At 53.1% G+C, this 18159-nt stretch overlaps 1 protein-coding gene across 2 annotated transcripts; it reads left to right on the forward strand.

The window, feature by feature from the left end:
- The first annotated feature begins 3124 nt into the window (after nt 1-3124).
- Nucleotides 3125-15063, forward strand: LOC102402274 (putative SEC14-like protein 6). Of its 2 annotated transcripts, XM_025267347.3 has the most exons (12): nt 3127-3306; nt 5545-5620; nt 6355-6398; nt 7371-7430; nt 7523-7711; nt 8026-8121; nt 9509-9569; nt 9687-9770; nt 11477-11583; nt 11658-11797; nt 11893-12062; nt 12259-15063. In XM_025267347.3, exons 1-12 carry the CDS (start codon nt 3253-3255, stop codon nt 12321-12323), a joined length of 1146 nt encoding a protein of 381 aa, XP_025123132.3. In that variant the 5' UTR covers nt 3127-3252; the 3' UTR covers nt 12324-15063. The 2 variants fall into 2 exon arrangements, with proteins under 2 accessions (XP_025123131.3, XP_025123132.3); XM_025267346.3 differs by lacking the exon at nt 6355-6398 and having other exon boundaries at nt 3125-3306; nt 5462-5620.
- Nucleotides 15064-18159: the final 3096 nt, after the last annotated feature.

Genomic DNA, 18159 nt, shown 5'->3' on the forward strand with positions numbered 1-18159 from the left:
AATATACAGCCTTGACGTACTCCTTTTCCTATTTGGAACCAGTCTGTTGTGCCATGTGCAGTTCTAACTGTTGCTTCCTGACCTGCATACAAATTTCTCAAGAGGCAGATCAGGTGGTCTGGTAGTCCCATCTCTGTCAGAATTTTCCACAGTTTATTGTGATGCACACAGTCAAAGGCTTTGGCATAGTCAATAAAGCAGAAATAGATGTTTTTCTGGAACTCTCTTGCTTTTTCCATGATCCAGTGGATGTTGGCAATTTGATCACTGGTTCCTCTGCCTTTTCTAAAACCAGCTTGAACATCAGGAAGTTCACAGTTCACATATTGCTGAAGCCCGGCTTGGAGAATCTTAAGCATTACTTTACTAGTGTGTGAGATGAGCGCAATTGTGCGGTAGTTTGAGCAGTCTTTGGCATTGCCTTTCTTTGGGATTGGAATGAAAACTGACCTTTTCCAGTCCTGTGGCCACTGCTGAGTTTTCCAAATTTGCTGGCATATTGAGTGCAGCACTTTCACAGCATCATCTTTCAGGATTTGGAATAGCTCAACTGGAATTCCATCACCTCCACTAGCTTTGTTCGTAGTGATGCTTTCTAAGGCCCACTTGACTTCACATTCCAGGATGTCTGGCTCTAGGTCAGTGATCATACCATCGTGATTATCTGGGTCGTGAAGATCTTTTTTGTACAGTTCTTCTGTGTATTCTTGCCATCTCTTCTTAATATCTTCTGCTTCTGTTAGGTCCATACCATTTCTGTCCTTTATCAAGCCCATCTTTGCATGAAATGTTCCTTTGGTATCTCTGATTTTCTTGAAGAGATCTCTAGTCTTTCCCATTCTGTTGTTTTCCTCTATTTCTTTGCATTGATCTCTGAAGAAGGCTTTCTTATCTCTTCTTGCTATTCTTTGGACCTCTGCATTCAGATGTTTATGTCTTTCCTTTTCTCCTTTGCTTTTCACTTCTCTTCTTTTCACAGCTATTTGTAAGGCCTCCCCAGACAGCCATTTTGCTTTTTTGCATTTCTCTTCCATGGGGATGGTCTTGATCCCTGTCTCCTGTACAATGTCATGAACCTCAGTCCATAGCTCATCAGGCACTCTATCTATCAGATCTAGGCCCTTAAATCTATTTCTCACTTCCACTGTATAATCATAAGGGATTTGATTTAAGTCATACCTGAATGGTCTAGTGGTTTTCCCCACTTTCTTCAATTTCAGTCTGAATTTGGCAATAAGGAGCTCATGATCTGAGCCACAGTCAGCTCCTGGTCTTGTTTTTGCTGAGTGTATAGAGCTTCTCCATCTTTGGCTGCAAAGAACATAATCAATCTGATTTTGGTGTTGACCATCTTGTGATGTCCATGTATAGAGTCTTCGCTTGTGTTGTTGGAAGAGGGTGTTTGTTATGACCAGTGCATTTTCTTGGCAAATCTCTATTAGTCTTTGCCCTGCTTCATTCCGTATTCCAAGGCCAAATTTGCCTGTTACTCCAGGTGTTTCTTGACTTCCCACTTTTGCATTCCAGTCCCCTATAATGAAAAGGACATCTTTTTTGGGTGTTAGTTCTAAAAGGTCTTGTAGGTCTTCATAGAACCGTTCAACTTCAGCTTCTTCAGCGTTACTGGTCGGGGCATAGACTTGGATTACTGTGATATTGAATGGTTTGCCTTGGAAACGAACAGAGATCATTCTGTCGTTTTTGAGATTGCGTCCAAGTACTGCATTTCGGACCCTTTTGTGGACCATGATGGCTACTCCATTTCTTCTGAGGGATTCCTGCCCGCAGTAGTAGATATAATGGTCATCTGAGTTAAATTCACCCATTCCAGTCCATTTCAGTGTGCTGATTCCTAGAATGTCGCCATTCACTCTTGCCACCTCTTGTTTGACCACTTCCAATTTGCCTTGATTCATGGACCTGACATTCCAGGTTCCTATGCAATACTGTTCTTTATAGCATCGGACCTTGCTTCTATCACCAGTCACATCCACAGCTGGGTATTCTTTTTGCTTTGGCTCCATCCCTTCCTTCTGTCTGGAGTTATTTCTCCACTGATCTCCAGTAGCTTATTGGGCACCTACTGACCTGGGGAGTTTCTCTTTCAGTATCCTATCATTTTGCCTTTTCATACTGTTCATGGGGCTCTCAAGGCAAGAATACTGAAGTGGTTTGCCATTCCCTTCTCCAGTGGACCACATTCTGTCAGATCTCTCCACCATGACCCGCCCACCTTGGGTTGCCACATGGGCATGGCTTAGTTTCATTGAGTTAGTCAAGGCTGTGGTCCTAGTGTGATTAGATTGACTAGTTTTCTGTGAGTATGGTTTCAGTGTGTCTGCCCTCTGATGCCCTCTTGCAACACCTACCATCTTACTTGGGTTTCTCTTACCTTGGGCGTGGGGTATCTCTTCACGGCTGCTCCAGCAAAGCGCAGCCAATGCTCCTTACCTTGGACGAGGGGTATCTCCTCACCGCTGCCCTTCCTGACCTTCAACGTAGGATAGCTCCTCTAGGCCTTTGGCAAGCTCTTATTGAGCACCTACTGTGTACACTGTGGGAGTGTTTGTCTCGGACAAGTACCTACTGCGTGCAGGTCCCGTGCACACACGAGCCCCCCGTGTCCTGGTTTTGGGCTCTGGCTTTCTTGTCCGGAGCTGGGGCAGCTGACTAGCCAGGAGTCCGCTGTCACCCCTCACCCGAGGCCAGGTGTGACCCAGCTCCAGGCGACACATCCACCTGCTGGATCTGGGCCTGGGAAGTTCTCTCCTCTCCCCTGAAGCCTCGTGCCCTCAAGGCTGTGATGAGTCCTGGGCAGTTGCTCCAGACACATGGGGCGGCCCCTGGAGCCCGGGGCACACAGTGAGGTTCCAGGCCTCTGTCGGGGGCGAGTGGTGGCCTTCCTGGCTCAAGGAGGCTCCTGCTGGGAACACAGGAGCCGGGGGTGGGGGCCGGGAGGCAGGGTGGAGAGCAGCCCCTGGGTGCGTGACGACAGGCGGTGTCAGCTTTCAACATGCTGTGGGGCAGGTTTCGCTGCCCTTGTTTCACAGAGGAGGATGTGAATCCAGGCCAGTCAAGGGTCAGTGCCCTAGGCACCCGGCAAGGACTGACCTCGGCCAGGAAGAGAGGACAGGCCTGGCAGGAAGGGGCGGGGCTAGCAGCTCAGCAGAAGACAGGAGAGCCTGCAGGGAGACACACAGTGGGGCCTGCACTCAGGACCAGGGAGCCGGAGCCCACACCGCCGTGGGCAGCATGAGTGGGCACGTGGGTGACCTGAGCCCCTCGCAGGAGAGGGCGCTGGCCCAGGTGAGTGTGGCAGGGGGTGGGGGAGGGGAGAGTGCTACACGGGCCTCAGTTTCTCCTAATGCCCCAGGGGCCCCTGATTCCCTCTGAGCTCTGTACCCCCAGGTCTCTTCCCAACTCTGAGGGCTTGGAGACCAGTGTCTACACTAGCGCTATCCGATAGAAACAACGTGAACCACAAATGCGGGCCACCTGTGTCACTTCAAAGTTTCTAACAGCCACATTAAAACAGGGAAAAGAAACAAGTGAAATCAATTCTGATAATATATTTTGCTCATTTACTTTTGGCCGGACTGTAGGATCTTAGTTGCCGGACCAGGAACTGGGCCTCGGCAATGAAAGCCGTGTCCCAACCACTGGACTGCAGGGGAATTCCCTATAATATATTTAACCCGATAGAGCCAAGTTGTTATCGTTGCAACAACGATATGTAATCAATATGTAATCAATTGCAACAACCTGTAATCAATATAAAAAGGGTTGCTGAGAATTTTTTGGTACTAAGTCTTCAGAATCCCGCGTGTATCTCATACTCACGGCAGATGTCGATTTAGACTGGCCACGTCTCAGACATTAGTGGCCACTCTATTGGACCCCACAGGTCAGCGCTGCTGGGGTGGCAGGTCCCAGCCTTAGCTATGATCTGGGGGACGCAGGAGCGGGCAGGCGTCCTTTCTAGCTCGTTGGGGTCTTTCCCTCGGGCTTGAACACGGCAAGTGAGGGCTCCAGGCAGTCGCTCACCTCAGTAGCATGGAGGGAGGCCCTGAATCCTGCCTTTGAAGAATTCTACATCTGAAAGAGGGCAGATTCCAGCTAGGCTGGGAGAATAAGTCCTCTTACAAGACAACTGGGGTCAAGGATTAGGTCCAGGGGCCTCTCTGGCCGTCCTGTGGTTGGGACTCGTTGCTTTCGCTGCCAAGGGCCCGGGTTAGAGCCCTGGTCCAGGAACGAGGGTCCCACAAGCCCCGTGGCTCAGCCAAAACAAACAAACAGAATTAGGTCCAGATGTTGGCAGAGCAGGTCATGTGAGCCTCAGATTCCTCCCTTGGGCGGGGGATGGGTGTACTAGCGGTACCCTGTCAGGATGAATCAAGTGATTAGCTCAGGGCCAAACACTCCCTTGTGCTTCTTCCTTTCTTTAAATATATGTTAAACAAAATTCTTCCTTTGGCTGCGCCGGTTCTTAGTTGTGGCATGCTCGGTCTTTGTTGCAGCATGTGAGATCTCGTTCTCTGACCAGGGATCAAACCCAGGTCCCCTGCGTTGGGAGCTTGGAGTCTTATGCACTGGACCACGAGGGAAATCCCTTCCTTGTGTTTCTGAGGACAGAGGTTATCAGCTCATTTGGGGCTGGGGGGCCCAGAGCTAGTTCTTTGACCCTCCCATTTGGAGTCGAAGGAGACTGAAATGCAGGAAGAGGAGAATGACTCAGGCCAGACGGCACTGGGACTGCTGAGTCCTGGTCCAGGTCCATGAGTCCCGAGAGCTGGCTATGTCTCAGAGTCAGTGACATTCACACTGAAGTGGCACCCTCAGCCCCTGGAGAGGGCTGGGGCCCAGCTAAACTGCCCCATCGCCTCCCGGGGCCTGTCTGCAGAGGGTCTTCTCAGGCTGGGTGGAATCACCCCTCATTCAGGCCTGGGTGATGGGGTGTGGATCAAACACACGATTTGCCTCTTGCTGTGTGACGCTGGGCAAATTGCTCCACCTCTCTGAGCCTAGATTCCATGTCACCTACCCTCCCACCTGAATTGACCTGGGGGCTCCCTGAGAGTGGAGAGCTGGGCCCTTAGGAGGACCCACCCTGCTCCCATGGGTGTAAGGGAAGAGTCAGCCCTATAAATCTCATTTATTCCACATTTCAGGGAATTCCCTGGCAGGTCCAGAGGTCGGGACTCTGCAATCTCACTACTGAGGGCCTGGGTTCAGTCCCTGGTTGGGAACTACGATCTCACGAGCCTCATGGTGCAGCCAAAATAAAAAAGGAAAAGAAAAAAAAAATCTACATCTCATCCTCTCTTTGGGCAACTGGTTCATCATTATTGTCCCATTTCCCAAAGGGAGGAAGGGAACTGTTGTGACTTGGCCCAGGCCTCGGCTCCCCCAGCACACGTGGGCCCCCTTTACTCAGACACCCCGTTTCCCGCGGGCTCCGCAGGCCTGTGGCACCGGCCTGTCCCCTGCGGCCGTGGGGTACCGCGGAGCCCTGCCCACCCGGGTCTCTCCCCGCTCTGCCCTCAGTTCCAGGAGAACGTGCAGGATATCCTGGCCGTCCTGCCCAGCACCGACGACTACTTCCTGCTCCGCTGGCTCCGAGGTGAGCATGGACGGTAACATGAGCTGAAGGTCAAGGGCATACGAGGTCTCTCTTGTTGTGTCACAAGTTGCCGCAAATCACAGGCATTGGAAGCAACCGCACATATGTATTATCTGTGTACACAGTTTCTGTGTACAATTTTAATTTCTAATTGAGTAAGTATCAACAGATATAACCTAAATAAACAAAACTTCATTGGCATCCTCAATGATGTTTGAGAAGGAAGAGGCTCTTGATTTACATAATTCCTGGCTCTGTGATTCCACCAGATACAGAGGGTCTGATCTCTTCAGGGTTTTAGAGCATTAGGAAACGAACCCTGGGCACAACATGGTCCCCAGGGCCCTGACAGTGGCCATGGATGTGGCAGGGACTCCACATGCTATTTCTCTGGACACCTTCTCTTCCTAGCTTCCTCTTGGGTAGTGCCTTCTTTGTCTACTGCCACCACCAAGGCCCTCCCAGGGGCACACCCATTGCCATCAGCCCAGGGAATCAGGGAGGCAGGAGGTAAGGGGGCCGGGGGACCCTCCCAGCCCCCGGCTAGCCACAGCCTGACCCTTCCAAGGTAGCCCCCAGCACTGGGCACCCAGAGCCTTCTTCCTTGAGCTCTTCGACTCTTCCCAGCACCTCTGAGTGGACAGTAACCCCGAGGCTAGTAACCCACCGAGGGGCACAAGCTAGGATCACTGCCCCCAGGAGTCCACAACCACCACCCTATCTCCTCCTTGCAGCTCGGAGCTTTGACCTGAAGAAATCAGAGGCCATGCTGCGGAAGGTGAGGGCAACACCTGCCCGGCCCCGTTTCTTGCCCTTTGTGGCAGCTTAGCTCCCGGGCCAGGGATTGAACGTGGGCCTTCAACCATGAAAGCCCGGAGTCCTAACCACTGGACTGCCAGGAATTCCCTGTCTTTTCTTCTTTCCATCCTTCTTCCTTCTTTCTTTTCCTCTTCCCTTCCTTCCTTCCTTTCTTGCAACGACCATTTGTTGCACCTCAAAGTTGAGCCTCGCTGGTTCTCGCACTGGGGAGAGTGCAGTGGTGGAAAGAGAGAGAAAAGAAACCAGATCAATAAATAGACAAGGCAATTTCTGAGAGTGGAAATTGCAGCCAAGACAGTAAGGCAGAAAGAAGTGAGGGAGGGCAGGAAGGCCTTCCTTGCCGAAGGGTGATGTGTTGGCCCCGGCACGAATGCCCATAAGGAGGCAGCCGTGTCATGACTGGAGACAGGGCAGAGCCGTGCAAAGGCCCTGAGGTGCGGGCGAGCTGGAGTAACCCAGGCGCACAGGAGGCTGTGGCCTAGAGAGAAAGGGGAGAGATGCAGCTGAGTGGGTGGCCCAGGCCCATCCCCGGGGACCCAGCAGGCCACCGAGGGAGTCTAGGCTTTTGACTAAGGGTGACTGGGAGCTGGGCTTAGGGTTAGGGTTAGTCTGACCCTGCTTGTGGGGCTCCCTGGAAAGCCATGTGGGGACTGGAGCCTGGGGACCAGGAGGGATGACTCAGGGAGAGGCAGCTACGGATGCGGGCTTCATGTGGTCCTTTCTGAGTCTTTCTGTCCTCATCCGTGTCAGACCCCATCTTCTCCGTCCCCCTTGCATCCCCACCCTCAGTTCTGGTCCATGGAGCCCGGGATGCCCTGGCGGGCCCTCAGTGGTTGCGGGCAGCAGGGCCTGGCCTGGCATCCCTGGGTCCCCGCAGACTCTTTGGCTCAGGAGGGGTCTTCAGCTCCGCCCCACCCTCCCTTGTCTCTAGCATATGAAGTTCAGGAAGCAACAAGATCTGGACAACATCCTCACGTGGCAGCCCTCAGAGGTGAGCCCCCGGCGCCCTGCCCGCCCCAGACCCCGGCTCTCCATCAAACCCGCCCCCACCGCCCAGCCCCGCTCTCTCGTGCATCCATCCAGGTGGTCAGGCTGTACGAGCCCAGTGGCTTCTGCGGCCACGACAGGGAGGGCAGCCCCGTCTGGTACCACATCATCAGGGGCCTGGATCTCAAGGGCCTCCTCCTCTCCGTCTCCAAACAAGAGCTGCTCAGATTCAACTTCTGGAGCCTGGAGCTGCTCCTGCGAGACTGTGAGCAGCAGAGCCAGAAGGTGGGGGTCCCAGGGCCCCCCCATCCCCCTGGGCCGCCGAAATCTGGCCCCTCCAAGAAGCCCCCAGCACTGGGCACCTGCCTCCCTGAGCTCCTCGGCTCCTCCCAGCACCTCCGAGTAGACACGGCTCGGGTGACCTGCCTTCCCAGGGGCAGACGATGGGAAGGTGCCCCTCGGGACGGCCCTGTCTCCCTGCACTTGGCTTCCTGGCATGAAACCTCCACGCCAGGATAAGCTGGGCCCAGCCCTACTTCCTGTGGGCTGTGGGGGGCACAGACCCTCCTGGGGTCTCACCTCTCAGCATTCCTTTGCAGTTGGGGAAGAAAGTGGAGAAAATCTCGACTGTTTTTGATTTCGAGGGGCTGAGCCTGAGACATCTGTGGAAGCCAGGAGTGGAGCTTGTCCAGGAGGTGAGGGAGCCCTACCCAGGGGGCTGGCTGTCCCCTCGCCTGGGTCTCTGCCCCTCGCTTGCTGGTGTGGGCTGTGTGTGGGGAGGTTCTCTAACTCCACCCACAGGTTTGCGGCTCCTTTTTTTTCTTTTTCAAATATTTACGTATTTATTTATTTTGGCTGTCAGATCTTTGTGGAGCACAGACTTCTCTCTAGTTGAGGCTTGTGGGATCTTAGTTCCTTGACCAGGGATCCAACCCACGCTCCCTCCAGTGGAGGGTGGATTCTTGACCCACTGGACCATCACGGAAGACCCTGCAGGGATCCTCTCAAACCCCAAGTCTCTTAGGGCTGTGCCAAGCCACAGCCATCACCTCAGTATCACCACCGCACGTCCGGGAGGTCACAACAACAGGGCTCGGTCCCCAGGCTGGTCAGGGTCCCCGTGGGTATCCCTTCCCCTCTGATCCTCCCTCCCCGCTCACCCCTCTCTTAACTGGGAGGGGGCTGGGAGCAAGTCATCTTCAGGGCTCCTGAGGAAGGAAGGGAGACCCTGATCAGATCTGCCTCCCCCGGGGCAGCTAGCCTGCCTTTTCTTTCTGCTCAATCCAGGATAGCAGAGAACCTAAAAATTTTAACATTTCAAGAACCACCACGAGCGACTTCCCTGGCGGTCCAGTGGTTAAGGTTCCACGCTTCCAGCGCAAGGAGCACAGGTTCAATCCCTAGTTGGGAAACTAATCCCATAAACTGTGCGACGAGGTCCCCCAAAAAAAGAACCACCATGAAAACGTAATAAATTGAGAACACCAGACTCAAAAGGCCACATATATTCCCTTGATATGAAATATCCAGTTTAGGTAAATCCATAAGAGACAGAAAGCACGCTGGTAGTCAACCAGGGCTGCAGGGAGTGGGGAAGGGTGACTGCTAATGGTGCGGGGTTTCTTCCGGCGTGGCGAGAATATTCTGCAACTAGACAGTGCCGATGGGTGCACAGCCTGGTGAATACACGGAAGCCCCTGAACTCTACACTGTGAAAGGGTGAAACTTATGGTATGTAAATTATACTCCAATTAAAACAAAAAAGCCATGCCTTGCCACTTTGAATGTTTCTCATCCTGGAAGCATTTTGTTCCCAAAGCCACATAGAGGGGAACCTTCCAGAGACCTGACTGAGGGGGATTTTTTGGTCTGCAGGAGGTGGGGTCATCCCCTGGAAATCTGTCAAGAATTTGCACTCGTGGCTTCGGGGGGCGTGTCTGTGACGGGGACCCAACAAACCGGACAGGGGGAGTTCCTCTTGTCTGGGCGGCTTTTGGGGTGTCTGGAGAGGCCTCAGGGGCCTTAAGGGGGCGGCATTTAGGCACCTGCATCTTATGCATTGACCTGAGTTTGACCCTACAGTTTTTCTCGGCACTTGAGGCAAACTACCCTGAGATTTTGAAGAATTTAATTGTTGTGAAGGGTGAGTGAACCAGTTCCGCATATGCATAAATGGGGGTGGGGGACAGTGCAGGGGACACGGAGGCAACGAGGCAGGGAAAGGAGACCCCAGGAAACCCTGAAACGGTGCCTGTCTCAGCCCCCAAGCTCTTCCCGGTGGCCTTCAACCTGATCAAGCCGTACATCACTGAGGAGACGCGCAGGAAGGTGCTGATCCTTGGAGGTGAGTGGGCAGCTCCTCTGCAGCTCAGAGCCTGAGCTGAGGGCGGCCCCTCCGCAGACCTGAGGGCTCCCGAACGCAAGGGCACCAGGCTCGGGGACACAGCTGCTCTGGGGGACCCACTCCCTTAGGCAGCAACTGTTGAGGCCAATGTGTCCACCTGCCAGAGGGCTGAGGGGCCAGGAGGGCTCTGAGAGACCCCCAGAGGCAGCCTATGGGAGGGCCCCCAATTCTGGATTGAGAGATGTGAATTTGAGGGATGACTTTGTCTGTTATGAGCTGCAAGTGGGCTGAGTCACCAGCTCTGTCTGGGTCTCAGGTTCCTCATGCTTCCCTGTAAAATGGGGAGCATAAGAGGCAGGTTTTTCAAATTACACATGTGCTCAGCTGCTCAGTCGTGTCCAACTCTTTGCGACTCCGTGCACTGTAACCTGTCAGGCTCCTCTGTCCATGGGATTCCCCAGGCAAGAATACTGGAGTGGGGTGCCATTTCCTTCTCCAGGAGATCTTCTGGACCGAGGGACTGAACCCCCATCTCCTGCATTGGCAGGCGGATTCTTTACAACTACGTTACCTGTGAGCTGCAAGTGGGCTGAGTCACCGGCTCTGAGTCTCAGATTCCTCAGTTTGCCCCCATAAAATGGGGAGTAAAAGACAGAGGTTTTCCACATTACATAATGATAAAATTTGGAAATTTTGAAAAATATAGAAATATATTAAAGAAGAAAGAGTAAATCCTGTCTCTCAAGGAACTATTATTAACATGTACTATCTTTTCAAAGAAATTCATTTTAAAAAAATGGGTTCATACCACATTATACTCTTTTAGAACCTACCTTTTTCACATACCATGTGATAAACTTTATTCTATTTTGGTAAAGTCCAAAATTTAGGTTGTTTGTAATTTTTTTTTTTTTTTTTACCATTAGGGAAGAGTGAGGTGTGAAGATGCTTATAGATGAATCTTTGTACACATCCTTAATTTTTTTCCATAAAATAATAGCCTAGAAATGAAGAGTTCTTTTCCCTTAAAGGAGAATGCATGGGAAGTCTGTTTCATTTCTGTGTCCACACTGCCCCCAGGGCATGCTAGGAGTTCACCTCTGCTTCCTCCCACTTTGCTCTCATAATGCTCTCATTCCTTTGTGGACCACCCTTGGCTTCTCAGAGCAGTGTTGGGGGAGAAGGGCTGATACAATCTGCACCCCAGTTCTGAGAGTGCTGGAGATGCAGGAGCTGAGGGCAGGGACTGACTGGAAGGCTGAGTTCAGTCTCAGAGGGAAAGGGAAGCCCAGGGTAGAGCCAGCCCGTGCTCAGCCTCACGCTCCAGGAGACACTGATCTGAGTCCCTGCAAAGATGCTGGTCCAGTGGTTAGACTCAGCGCTTTTATTGCCGAGGTCCCGGGTTCGATCCCTGGTCAGGGAACTAAGATCCCACAAACTACGTGGCGTGGCCAAAAAAAAAAAAAAAAAAAATGCCTCATGGGCCAACACCTGGACGGATAGGGGTGGGTACCAGGGCTGAAGGGGCAGGAACTGGTCACACAGACGCTGTGGACCTAGATCTTCTTGGCTTCTGTCCTGGAGGCACTGAGAGTATGTGGGAGGAGGGGGAGGCTGTCATATGGACAGGACGGCCCTGGACTTGGCCCCACTTCCCTCTGTTGAACCCCCGACCCCCCCACAGAGCCCCACTTTTGTCCCCACAGGCAACTGGAAGCAAGAGTTGCTGAAATTCATCAGCCCCAACCAGCTGCCCGTGGAGTTCGGGGGGACCATGACCGACCCCGATGGCAACCCCAAGTGCCTGACCAAGGTCCGGTGCCCAGAGGACGGGGAGGGAGGGGAGATGGCCGTGGTGCGATGCCCGCTCACCACCCTCGCCTGCAGATCAACTACGGGGGCGACGTGCCCCAGCATTACTACCTGCGCAACCACGTGAGGGTGCAGTACGACCACCAGGCGACCGTGGGCCGAGGCTCCTCCCTGCAGGTGGACAACGAGATCCTGTTCCCGGGCTGCGTGCTCAGGTGGGCACTGCGCCCCCCCCACACACACCTGGGTGTGGTCGGCAGGGGCCCGGAGCCCAGGCAGGTGGCAGTCAGTGGGGCCATGTCTCCTGCAGGTGGCAGCTCGCGTCGGACGGAGGGGACATCGGCTTCGGGGTTTTCCTGAAGACCAAGATGGGGGAGCGGCAGCGGGCTGCGGAGATGACGGAGGTGCTGGCCAGCCAGCGCTACAATGCCCACATGGTGCCCGAGGACGGGAGCCTCACCTGCACGGAAGCCGGCGTCTGTGAGTGTTGGCAGGGATGGCTCCTCTTGGACCTGGGTGTGGGGGGCAGGTGCATTGCCGTGCATCAGGTCCCACCAGGTAGGGGGCCCTGGCTCCGGGCTCTCGGGTGTGGCAGTGGCACCCAGGTCTAGTACCTGCACAGGAGGGCGAGGTCCCAGGTGGGCGTCCTCTCTGAATGTCTGTCCCGCCAACACAGACGTCCTGAGGTTTGACAACACCTACAGCCTGATCCACCCCAAGCACATCAGCTACACCGTGTAGGTGCTGCTCCCGGACCAAACCTCCCTGGAGAAGATAGAGCAATTCTAGACAAGCCTCGCGGTTCCCACACCCTCCTCTGTGGCCTCGAGGTCCGCAGTGAGCTCACAGCCTTCGCTAGCCAGACTGCCCTCCAAGCTCCCCAGGAACGGGGATGCTACCGAGCTGGTCCCAGCCCATCTGTCACAGTGGGTCTGCATCTTTGGAACTGCCGGGGCTGTGGCAGCCAGCAAAGCAACAGAAACTCTCCAGCCCCTGTGACTCAAGCTCAGAGAAAACTCGTGGCCCCTTTTCTACCAACCGATACTGAGTCGGGAGTTCCCGGTCTGAAATACATTGTGTTAAAACAAAAAAAAAGTGCAGGGCTTCCCTGATGGCTCAGTGGTAAAGAATCTGCTCGCCAAAGAGGGAGACACAGGTTTGATCCCAGACCCGGGAAGCTCCCACATGCCACAGAGCAGCTGAATCCGTGCACCGCAGCTACTGAGCCTGCGCTCTGGAGTTCAGGGGCCGCAACTACTGAAGCGTGAGCGCCCGAGAGCCCGCGCTCCGCAAGAGAGACCACCAGAACCGGAGGCCTAAGCAGCGCAACTAGGCAGTGGCCTTCCGCTCGCTGCGACTGGAGGATAGCCCACGCACAGCAGTGAAGACCCAGCACGGCCAAAAGTAAATAAATAAATACTTTAAAAAAGAAAGAAAATGTGAAATATAATATGACCGACAGAACTGGAAACAATTGCCATTTAAAAGATAATGCATTACTCATAGTTCCCAAGAGGAGAGGGCATGGATGCCACAGGGGATCACCCGGAGAAACTTTGGGCGTGGGGGGTGAGTGGTCATGAGGTGGAAGGAGGGGGAGGACCTGCGGGCAAAAGCCTTTGTTATGGTTTCCCCAGAAGGAATGGGTGAGGCGGGGTCAGCAGGCCTAGAATTGGCTATTTTGAGTGATTTCCTCAGGCTCTGGGGCCAAGGGGTTGTCCCACTTGTCTGGAACCTGGTTCTGGGTACCAGTTGCCCTGAGTTTGAGTCTGATACAGGAGGAGGCGGGAGTGTGGGCTCTGTATTTGAAAAGCACACTCGTGGGCAAGACTCTCTCTTGTTGTTCAGTCGCTCAGTCGTGGCCAACTCTTTGCAACCCCACAGACTGCAGCACGTCAGGCTTCCCTGTCCTTCACTATCCCTCGGAGCTTGCTCAGACTCCTGTTCAACAAGTCAGTGATGCCATCCAACTGTCTCATCCTCTATCACCCCCTTGCCTTCCTGCCCTCAGTCTTTCCCAGCATCAAGGTCTTTGACTCTCTCTCTAGGAACTGCTCTCCCTGGGAGGGGTGGTCCCTCCAGGGTCAGCAAAGCCCCAGGTGTCAAAGCTTCAGAACACAGAAAATAGGAGACGTGATTAATACACTTGCCTAGCAAGCAGCTGTGCCGCTGCCCCTCTGAATGCACATTCCTTCCCCATCGAGAAAGAACTCTTGGCTCACATGCTCCCCTTCCTAGTGTGAAGGTATCTAAGAACTGGTTCACCTGCTCAGCCTCCATCCTCTCAGGGACTCCCCTGGTGGTCCAGAGGCTAAGACTCCAACTCCGAATGCAGGGTGCTTGGGTTCGATCCCTGGTCAGGGAACTAGATCCCTCATGCTGCAGCTGATGTCCCTGAATCACAACCAAGACCTGATGCAGTTAAAAAAAACAAGAAAGAAAGAAATTGCATTTTGTTTCAACAGAGTTGAGTTCAGTTTATGCCAGGCTCTCTTCCCTATTTCGATAGCTAATGCTTCATAAAATCCATCTTTACCTCTTTAACTAGCGTTTGACTTTGTTTATCTTCAACACTACCCAGCCAGACACGGTTGATACAGGAAGTGTCCACCCTTGTGGAAAGTTCTACTGAACAGTGATGTACATCGTGGGGTGTACAAGGTGGCCTTCTGAGAAGAGGACCACCAGAGACAAACTGAGCCTTCACCTCAGAAGTCATGCCTCCAGAGAGCCCCACCAATGAGGCAGGGTAGAGAGAAATCGGACCAATGATTAATAAAAATAGGAAAGCATAGAAAGATATTGGAGAAGAAGGAAAGGGGCATTCAAAGTTGTAAACAAACAAACTATGCATAAAAAGTGTGAAGTTTCAAAGTCTGATCAAGGTAACAAGTGAAGTTGAGCTATGAATAGTAAATTCAGCCTGATAACCATCAGTTCAGGCTTTAATCACCTTGGGAGAAACCCCCAGATATACGCCACCCAATCCAGAGTTAATTGGCCAATAACTCAAAGCTTTGATACCAAGAAATATCTAAAACATTTTTACTTTTCCATTTGGATCTATGGAGATTTAAAGTTCCAACACAACAGTGGAAAATGAATATTGAAATTTAAAGATGTCAAAAAATACAGTTGTAACCCAAGGACTACACCAAAGGAAGGTACGGAGACAAATATATGGTTGCTGTTTCATCCCTAAGTCCTGTCCAAGCCTTTTGCGACCCCATGAAATGTAGCCCATCGGGCTCCTCTGTCCATGGGATTTCCCAGGCATGAATACTGGAGTGGATTGCCATTTCCTTTTCCAGCGGTCGTCCCGACTCAGGGCCTGAACCTGCATCTGCTATATTTGTAGGTCTAATACCTGCCAAAGGTATTCTCTGAGACACCAGAGAAGCCCAGGAAACAAGAAGGAATCAATAAAGTAGTTTCAAGTGTGATGTCTCTAGAACAAGCTTAAATAAAACTGTAGTAACAATTTTTGGATTCACTGGGTTTCTGTATTTGCTGTTTGGGTATTTGAAGTGCTCAAAACCATCAGCTGTAATGAATTTGTAGTTTACAGGTAGGGTATAATTCCCTTGGATCAGACACCGAGTAGCTCTTTGATGATTCCCCAAGCGAGGTTGTGACAGAGCTCTGGTTTGGTACAGAGTCAAGGCTCTGACCCGCCCCGCTCACTGTTCGCTCCCCCACGCTCCCCGCCCGCCTCCACCGCAGATTTGTGCAATAGCGTCCTGACCAGTGTTGCTTCTCTGAACATTCGCCCTGGCCAGGCCACCCTTCACACCAGGCCACCCTTCAACCCAGGCCCAGGGTTATCTTCCTGCCGCAGGAGGAACCACATCCATGTTTTCTTCGAAAAGCTTCAAAGGCCACCGCCCACTCTGATAGCTGATAGGCATAGTCCCCAGCGAGGCCTGACCTCAGTCTTTTGAGCCCGCTGCCCTTGGAGTATCCCTCTTCCCTTTTGCCTCTGGAGGCTTCTTTATGCAAACCCCTCCATCTAGAACATCTTCCTCCTATTTCTGTCTTAGAGGCCCAATTCAAATACCACCTCCTCGGGGGGACATTCCAAGATCTCCAGAGCAGTGGTCTTGCTCAGATTTCTATTAGAACTCTCTATCTTCAGGCAGCCAGGACAGATATTGGTTAAGGATACAGGACTTGGGTGCAAATAAGGGTTCAAACCCTGGTTCTGGCTCTTACAGGCCAGTGAGGCTGAGTCTGGCACATGTGAAATGGGCACGTGGGTCCAAAGATGAGCAGCAAACATGACCCATGCCTTCATGGGGCTGACAGTTAAGGGGGTGAATCAGATGTCAAACCAAGCCATGTCTAATGAGAGCAAGTCTCTGCAACAGAGGAGCAGGGGTCTGCCTGAGCATATAGGAGATGGGAAGGAGACGGGGAGGCACGAATAGGCAGTATGGGAGGAGGAGGGAAGGGAAGTGAGCTCAAGTCAGAAGGAATGGCATGTGCAAAGGCCCTGTAGCAGCAGGTAACAGCAAGGGGAGACAGATAGCTCCATATACACCCTATTTGGTCATTTGTGGTTTGGAAAGGCCAGGTCCCTCTTGTCTTTTGTAGGAGAAGAAAGATAGGCATCCAATTATGGCCCCTCATCCGCCTCTTTCCCTGGTCCCAGGTTTTTGGGGGTCGTGGGTCAGAATCCCCTTGGCCACCTCTCTCTCTCCCAGGCCCTTGTGGCCATCTCTGTTTCTAGGGTATAGATGATACTGGGGGTATGGTCATGTAAGGTCCTGCCTTTCCTGGGGTCACCCTGAGTTGGTTGGAGGAGCCAAGGAGACACTCCCCCAGCTGCCCTAGAGCCTAATCTCCATTTCCCAGGCAGGCCCAGGTGTGAGGCCACCCTGCCCTGGGCATCTGAGTCAGGTGGACCTTCTCTCTCAATCCCTCCACCTAGGGTGACCCAAGCCAAGCCCTACATTCCTGGAGGAACATCCAGCGGCATTTGCCCAGCCTAGACATCCACAGAATGGGATCAGTTTAGCCGTGATGGGGGAAGACTGGGCAGGAGCTCCTGGCAGAGCTGATCTCATGCCAACAATGCAGATGGCCTTCACCGCACGGGCTTCCCTTTAGTTAGCAGGTTGCAGGTGTGAATGAGGACTGTGAGCAGGGCCCCTGAGAGATGCCAGGAATTTTAGGAGCAGCTGGGAGGTGGGAGGGAGAGATTCCGCCGTGAGTGGGCAGGGAGGTCAGGGGTCGGGGTCACATGCTGGGACACTGCCGCCATCACAGCCGGCTTCTGGGCCCGGGGGTCAGGAGCACCAAGGAAATGAGCCACGTTTCAGAAAGTGGGAGGAGACGGCACATTACACAAGAGGGGATCCGGCTGCCTGGCGCCCAGCTGGGTAGCATGGAAGTCCTCTATGCCCAGCGATGGCTCAGGCTCGGGGCAGGACAGCTGTACTGCGTGGGAAAAACAGGGACTCAACGTTGACCTGGAACCATCCTCAGCAGACAGAGGCTTAGCACCTGGCCCTGCACCAACTGCCTAGATTCCAATCCTGGCTTTGCTGCTTGCCGAGTGTGAGACCTGGCGGGGAGGGGTTTGGTTTCGGTTTTCTCACCCATAAATGGGAACAATCGTAGTACCAACCTTAGAATGTGTCTGGAGAATTAGATGAGACAATGCTGGACTGTCCCATACGGCAACCACTGTCCACCTGTATTAATTTGCTTGACTACCTCAACAGAGCACTCAAACCGAGTGGCTCCAGCAGCGAGATTTATTGTCTCATAGGTCTGGAGGCTAGAAGGCCGAGATCAAGGGGCCAGCAGGCTTGGTTCCCTTTGAGGACGGGGGGGAAGAATCTATTCTCTGCTTCTCCCCTAGCTTCTGGCGGTTTGCTGGCTATCTTTGGTGTTCTACGGCTCATATATAGAAGCATTGCCCCGACCCCCACCTTCATCTTCACGTGGCCTCCTCCCTGTCGGCATGTATGTACCCAGATTCCCCCTTTTCAAAAGGACATTAGTCATATTGGATTAGGGGCCCACCCCACTCCACTCTGACCTCTTTTTCACTAATTACATCTGTAAGGACCCTGTTTGCAAATAGGCCACGTTCTGAGACGCTGGGAATTAGGATTTCAATGTATGAATTGGGGGCGGACACAATGCAGTCCCTAACGCCACACGTGGGGAGTGCCCTGGCAGTGCAGTGGTTAGCACTTCTCGCTTTCCTGCCACGGGCCCGGGTTCCATCTCTGACCAGGGGGCTAAGACCCTGCAAGCTGTGAGACGTGACCAATAAAACCAAACCAAAACAGACAGGGACTTCCCTGGTAGCTCGGTGGTAAAGAATCTGCCCGCCAAGGCAGGAGACATGGGTTTGATACCCATCAGGGAAGATCCCTTATGCCTCAGAGCAACCAGGCCTGTGTTCTGGAGCCTGGGGGCAGCAATGACTGAGCCCACACGCCTGCCCCCTAGAGTCCGAGCTCAGCGTCAAGACAAGCCCCCGCAACGAGAAACCCACGCACTGCAATGAAGAGTAGCCCCGCTCGCCGCAACTAGAGCAAAGCCCACGCAGCAAGGAAGACCT

The sequence above is a fragment of the Bubalus bubalis genome, chromosome 17, assembly GCF_019923935.1.
Source record: "Bubalus bubalis isolate 160015118507 breed Murrah chromosome 17, NDDB_SH_1, whole genome shotgun sequence".
NCBI lineage: Eukaryota > Metazoa > Chordata > Mammalia > Artiodactyla > Bovidae > Bubalus > Bubalus bubalis.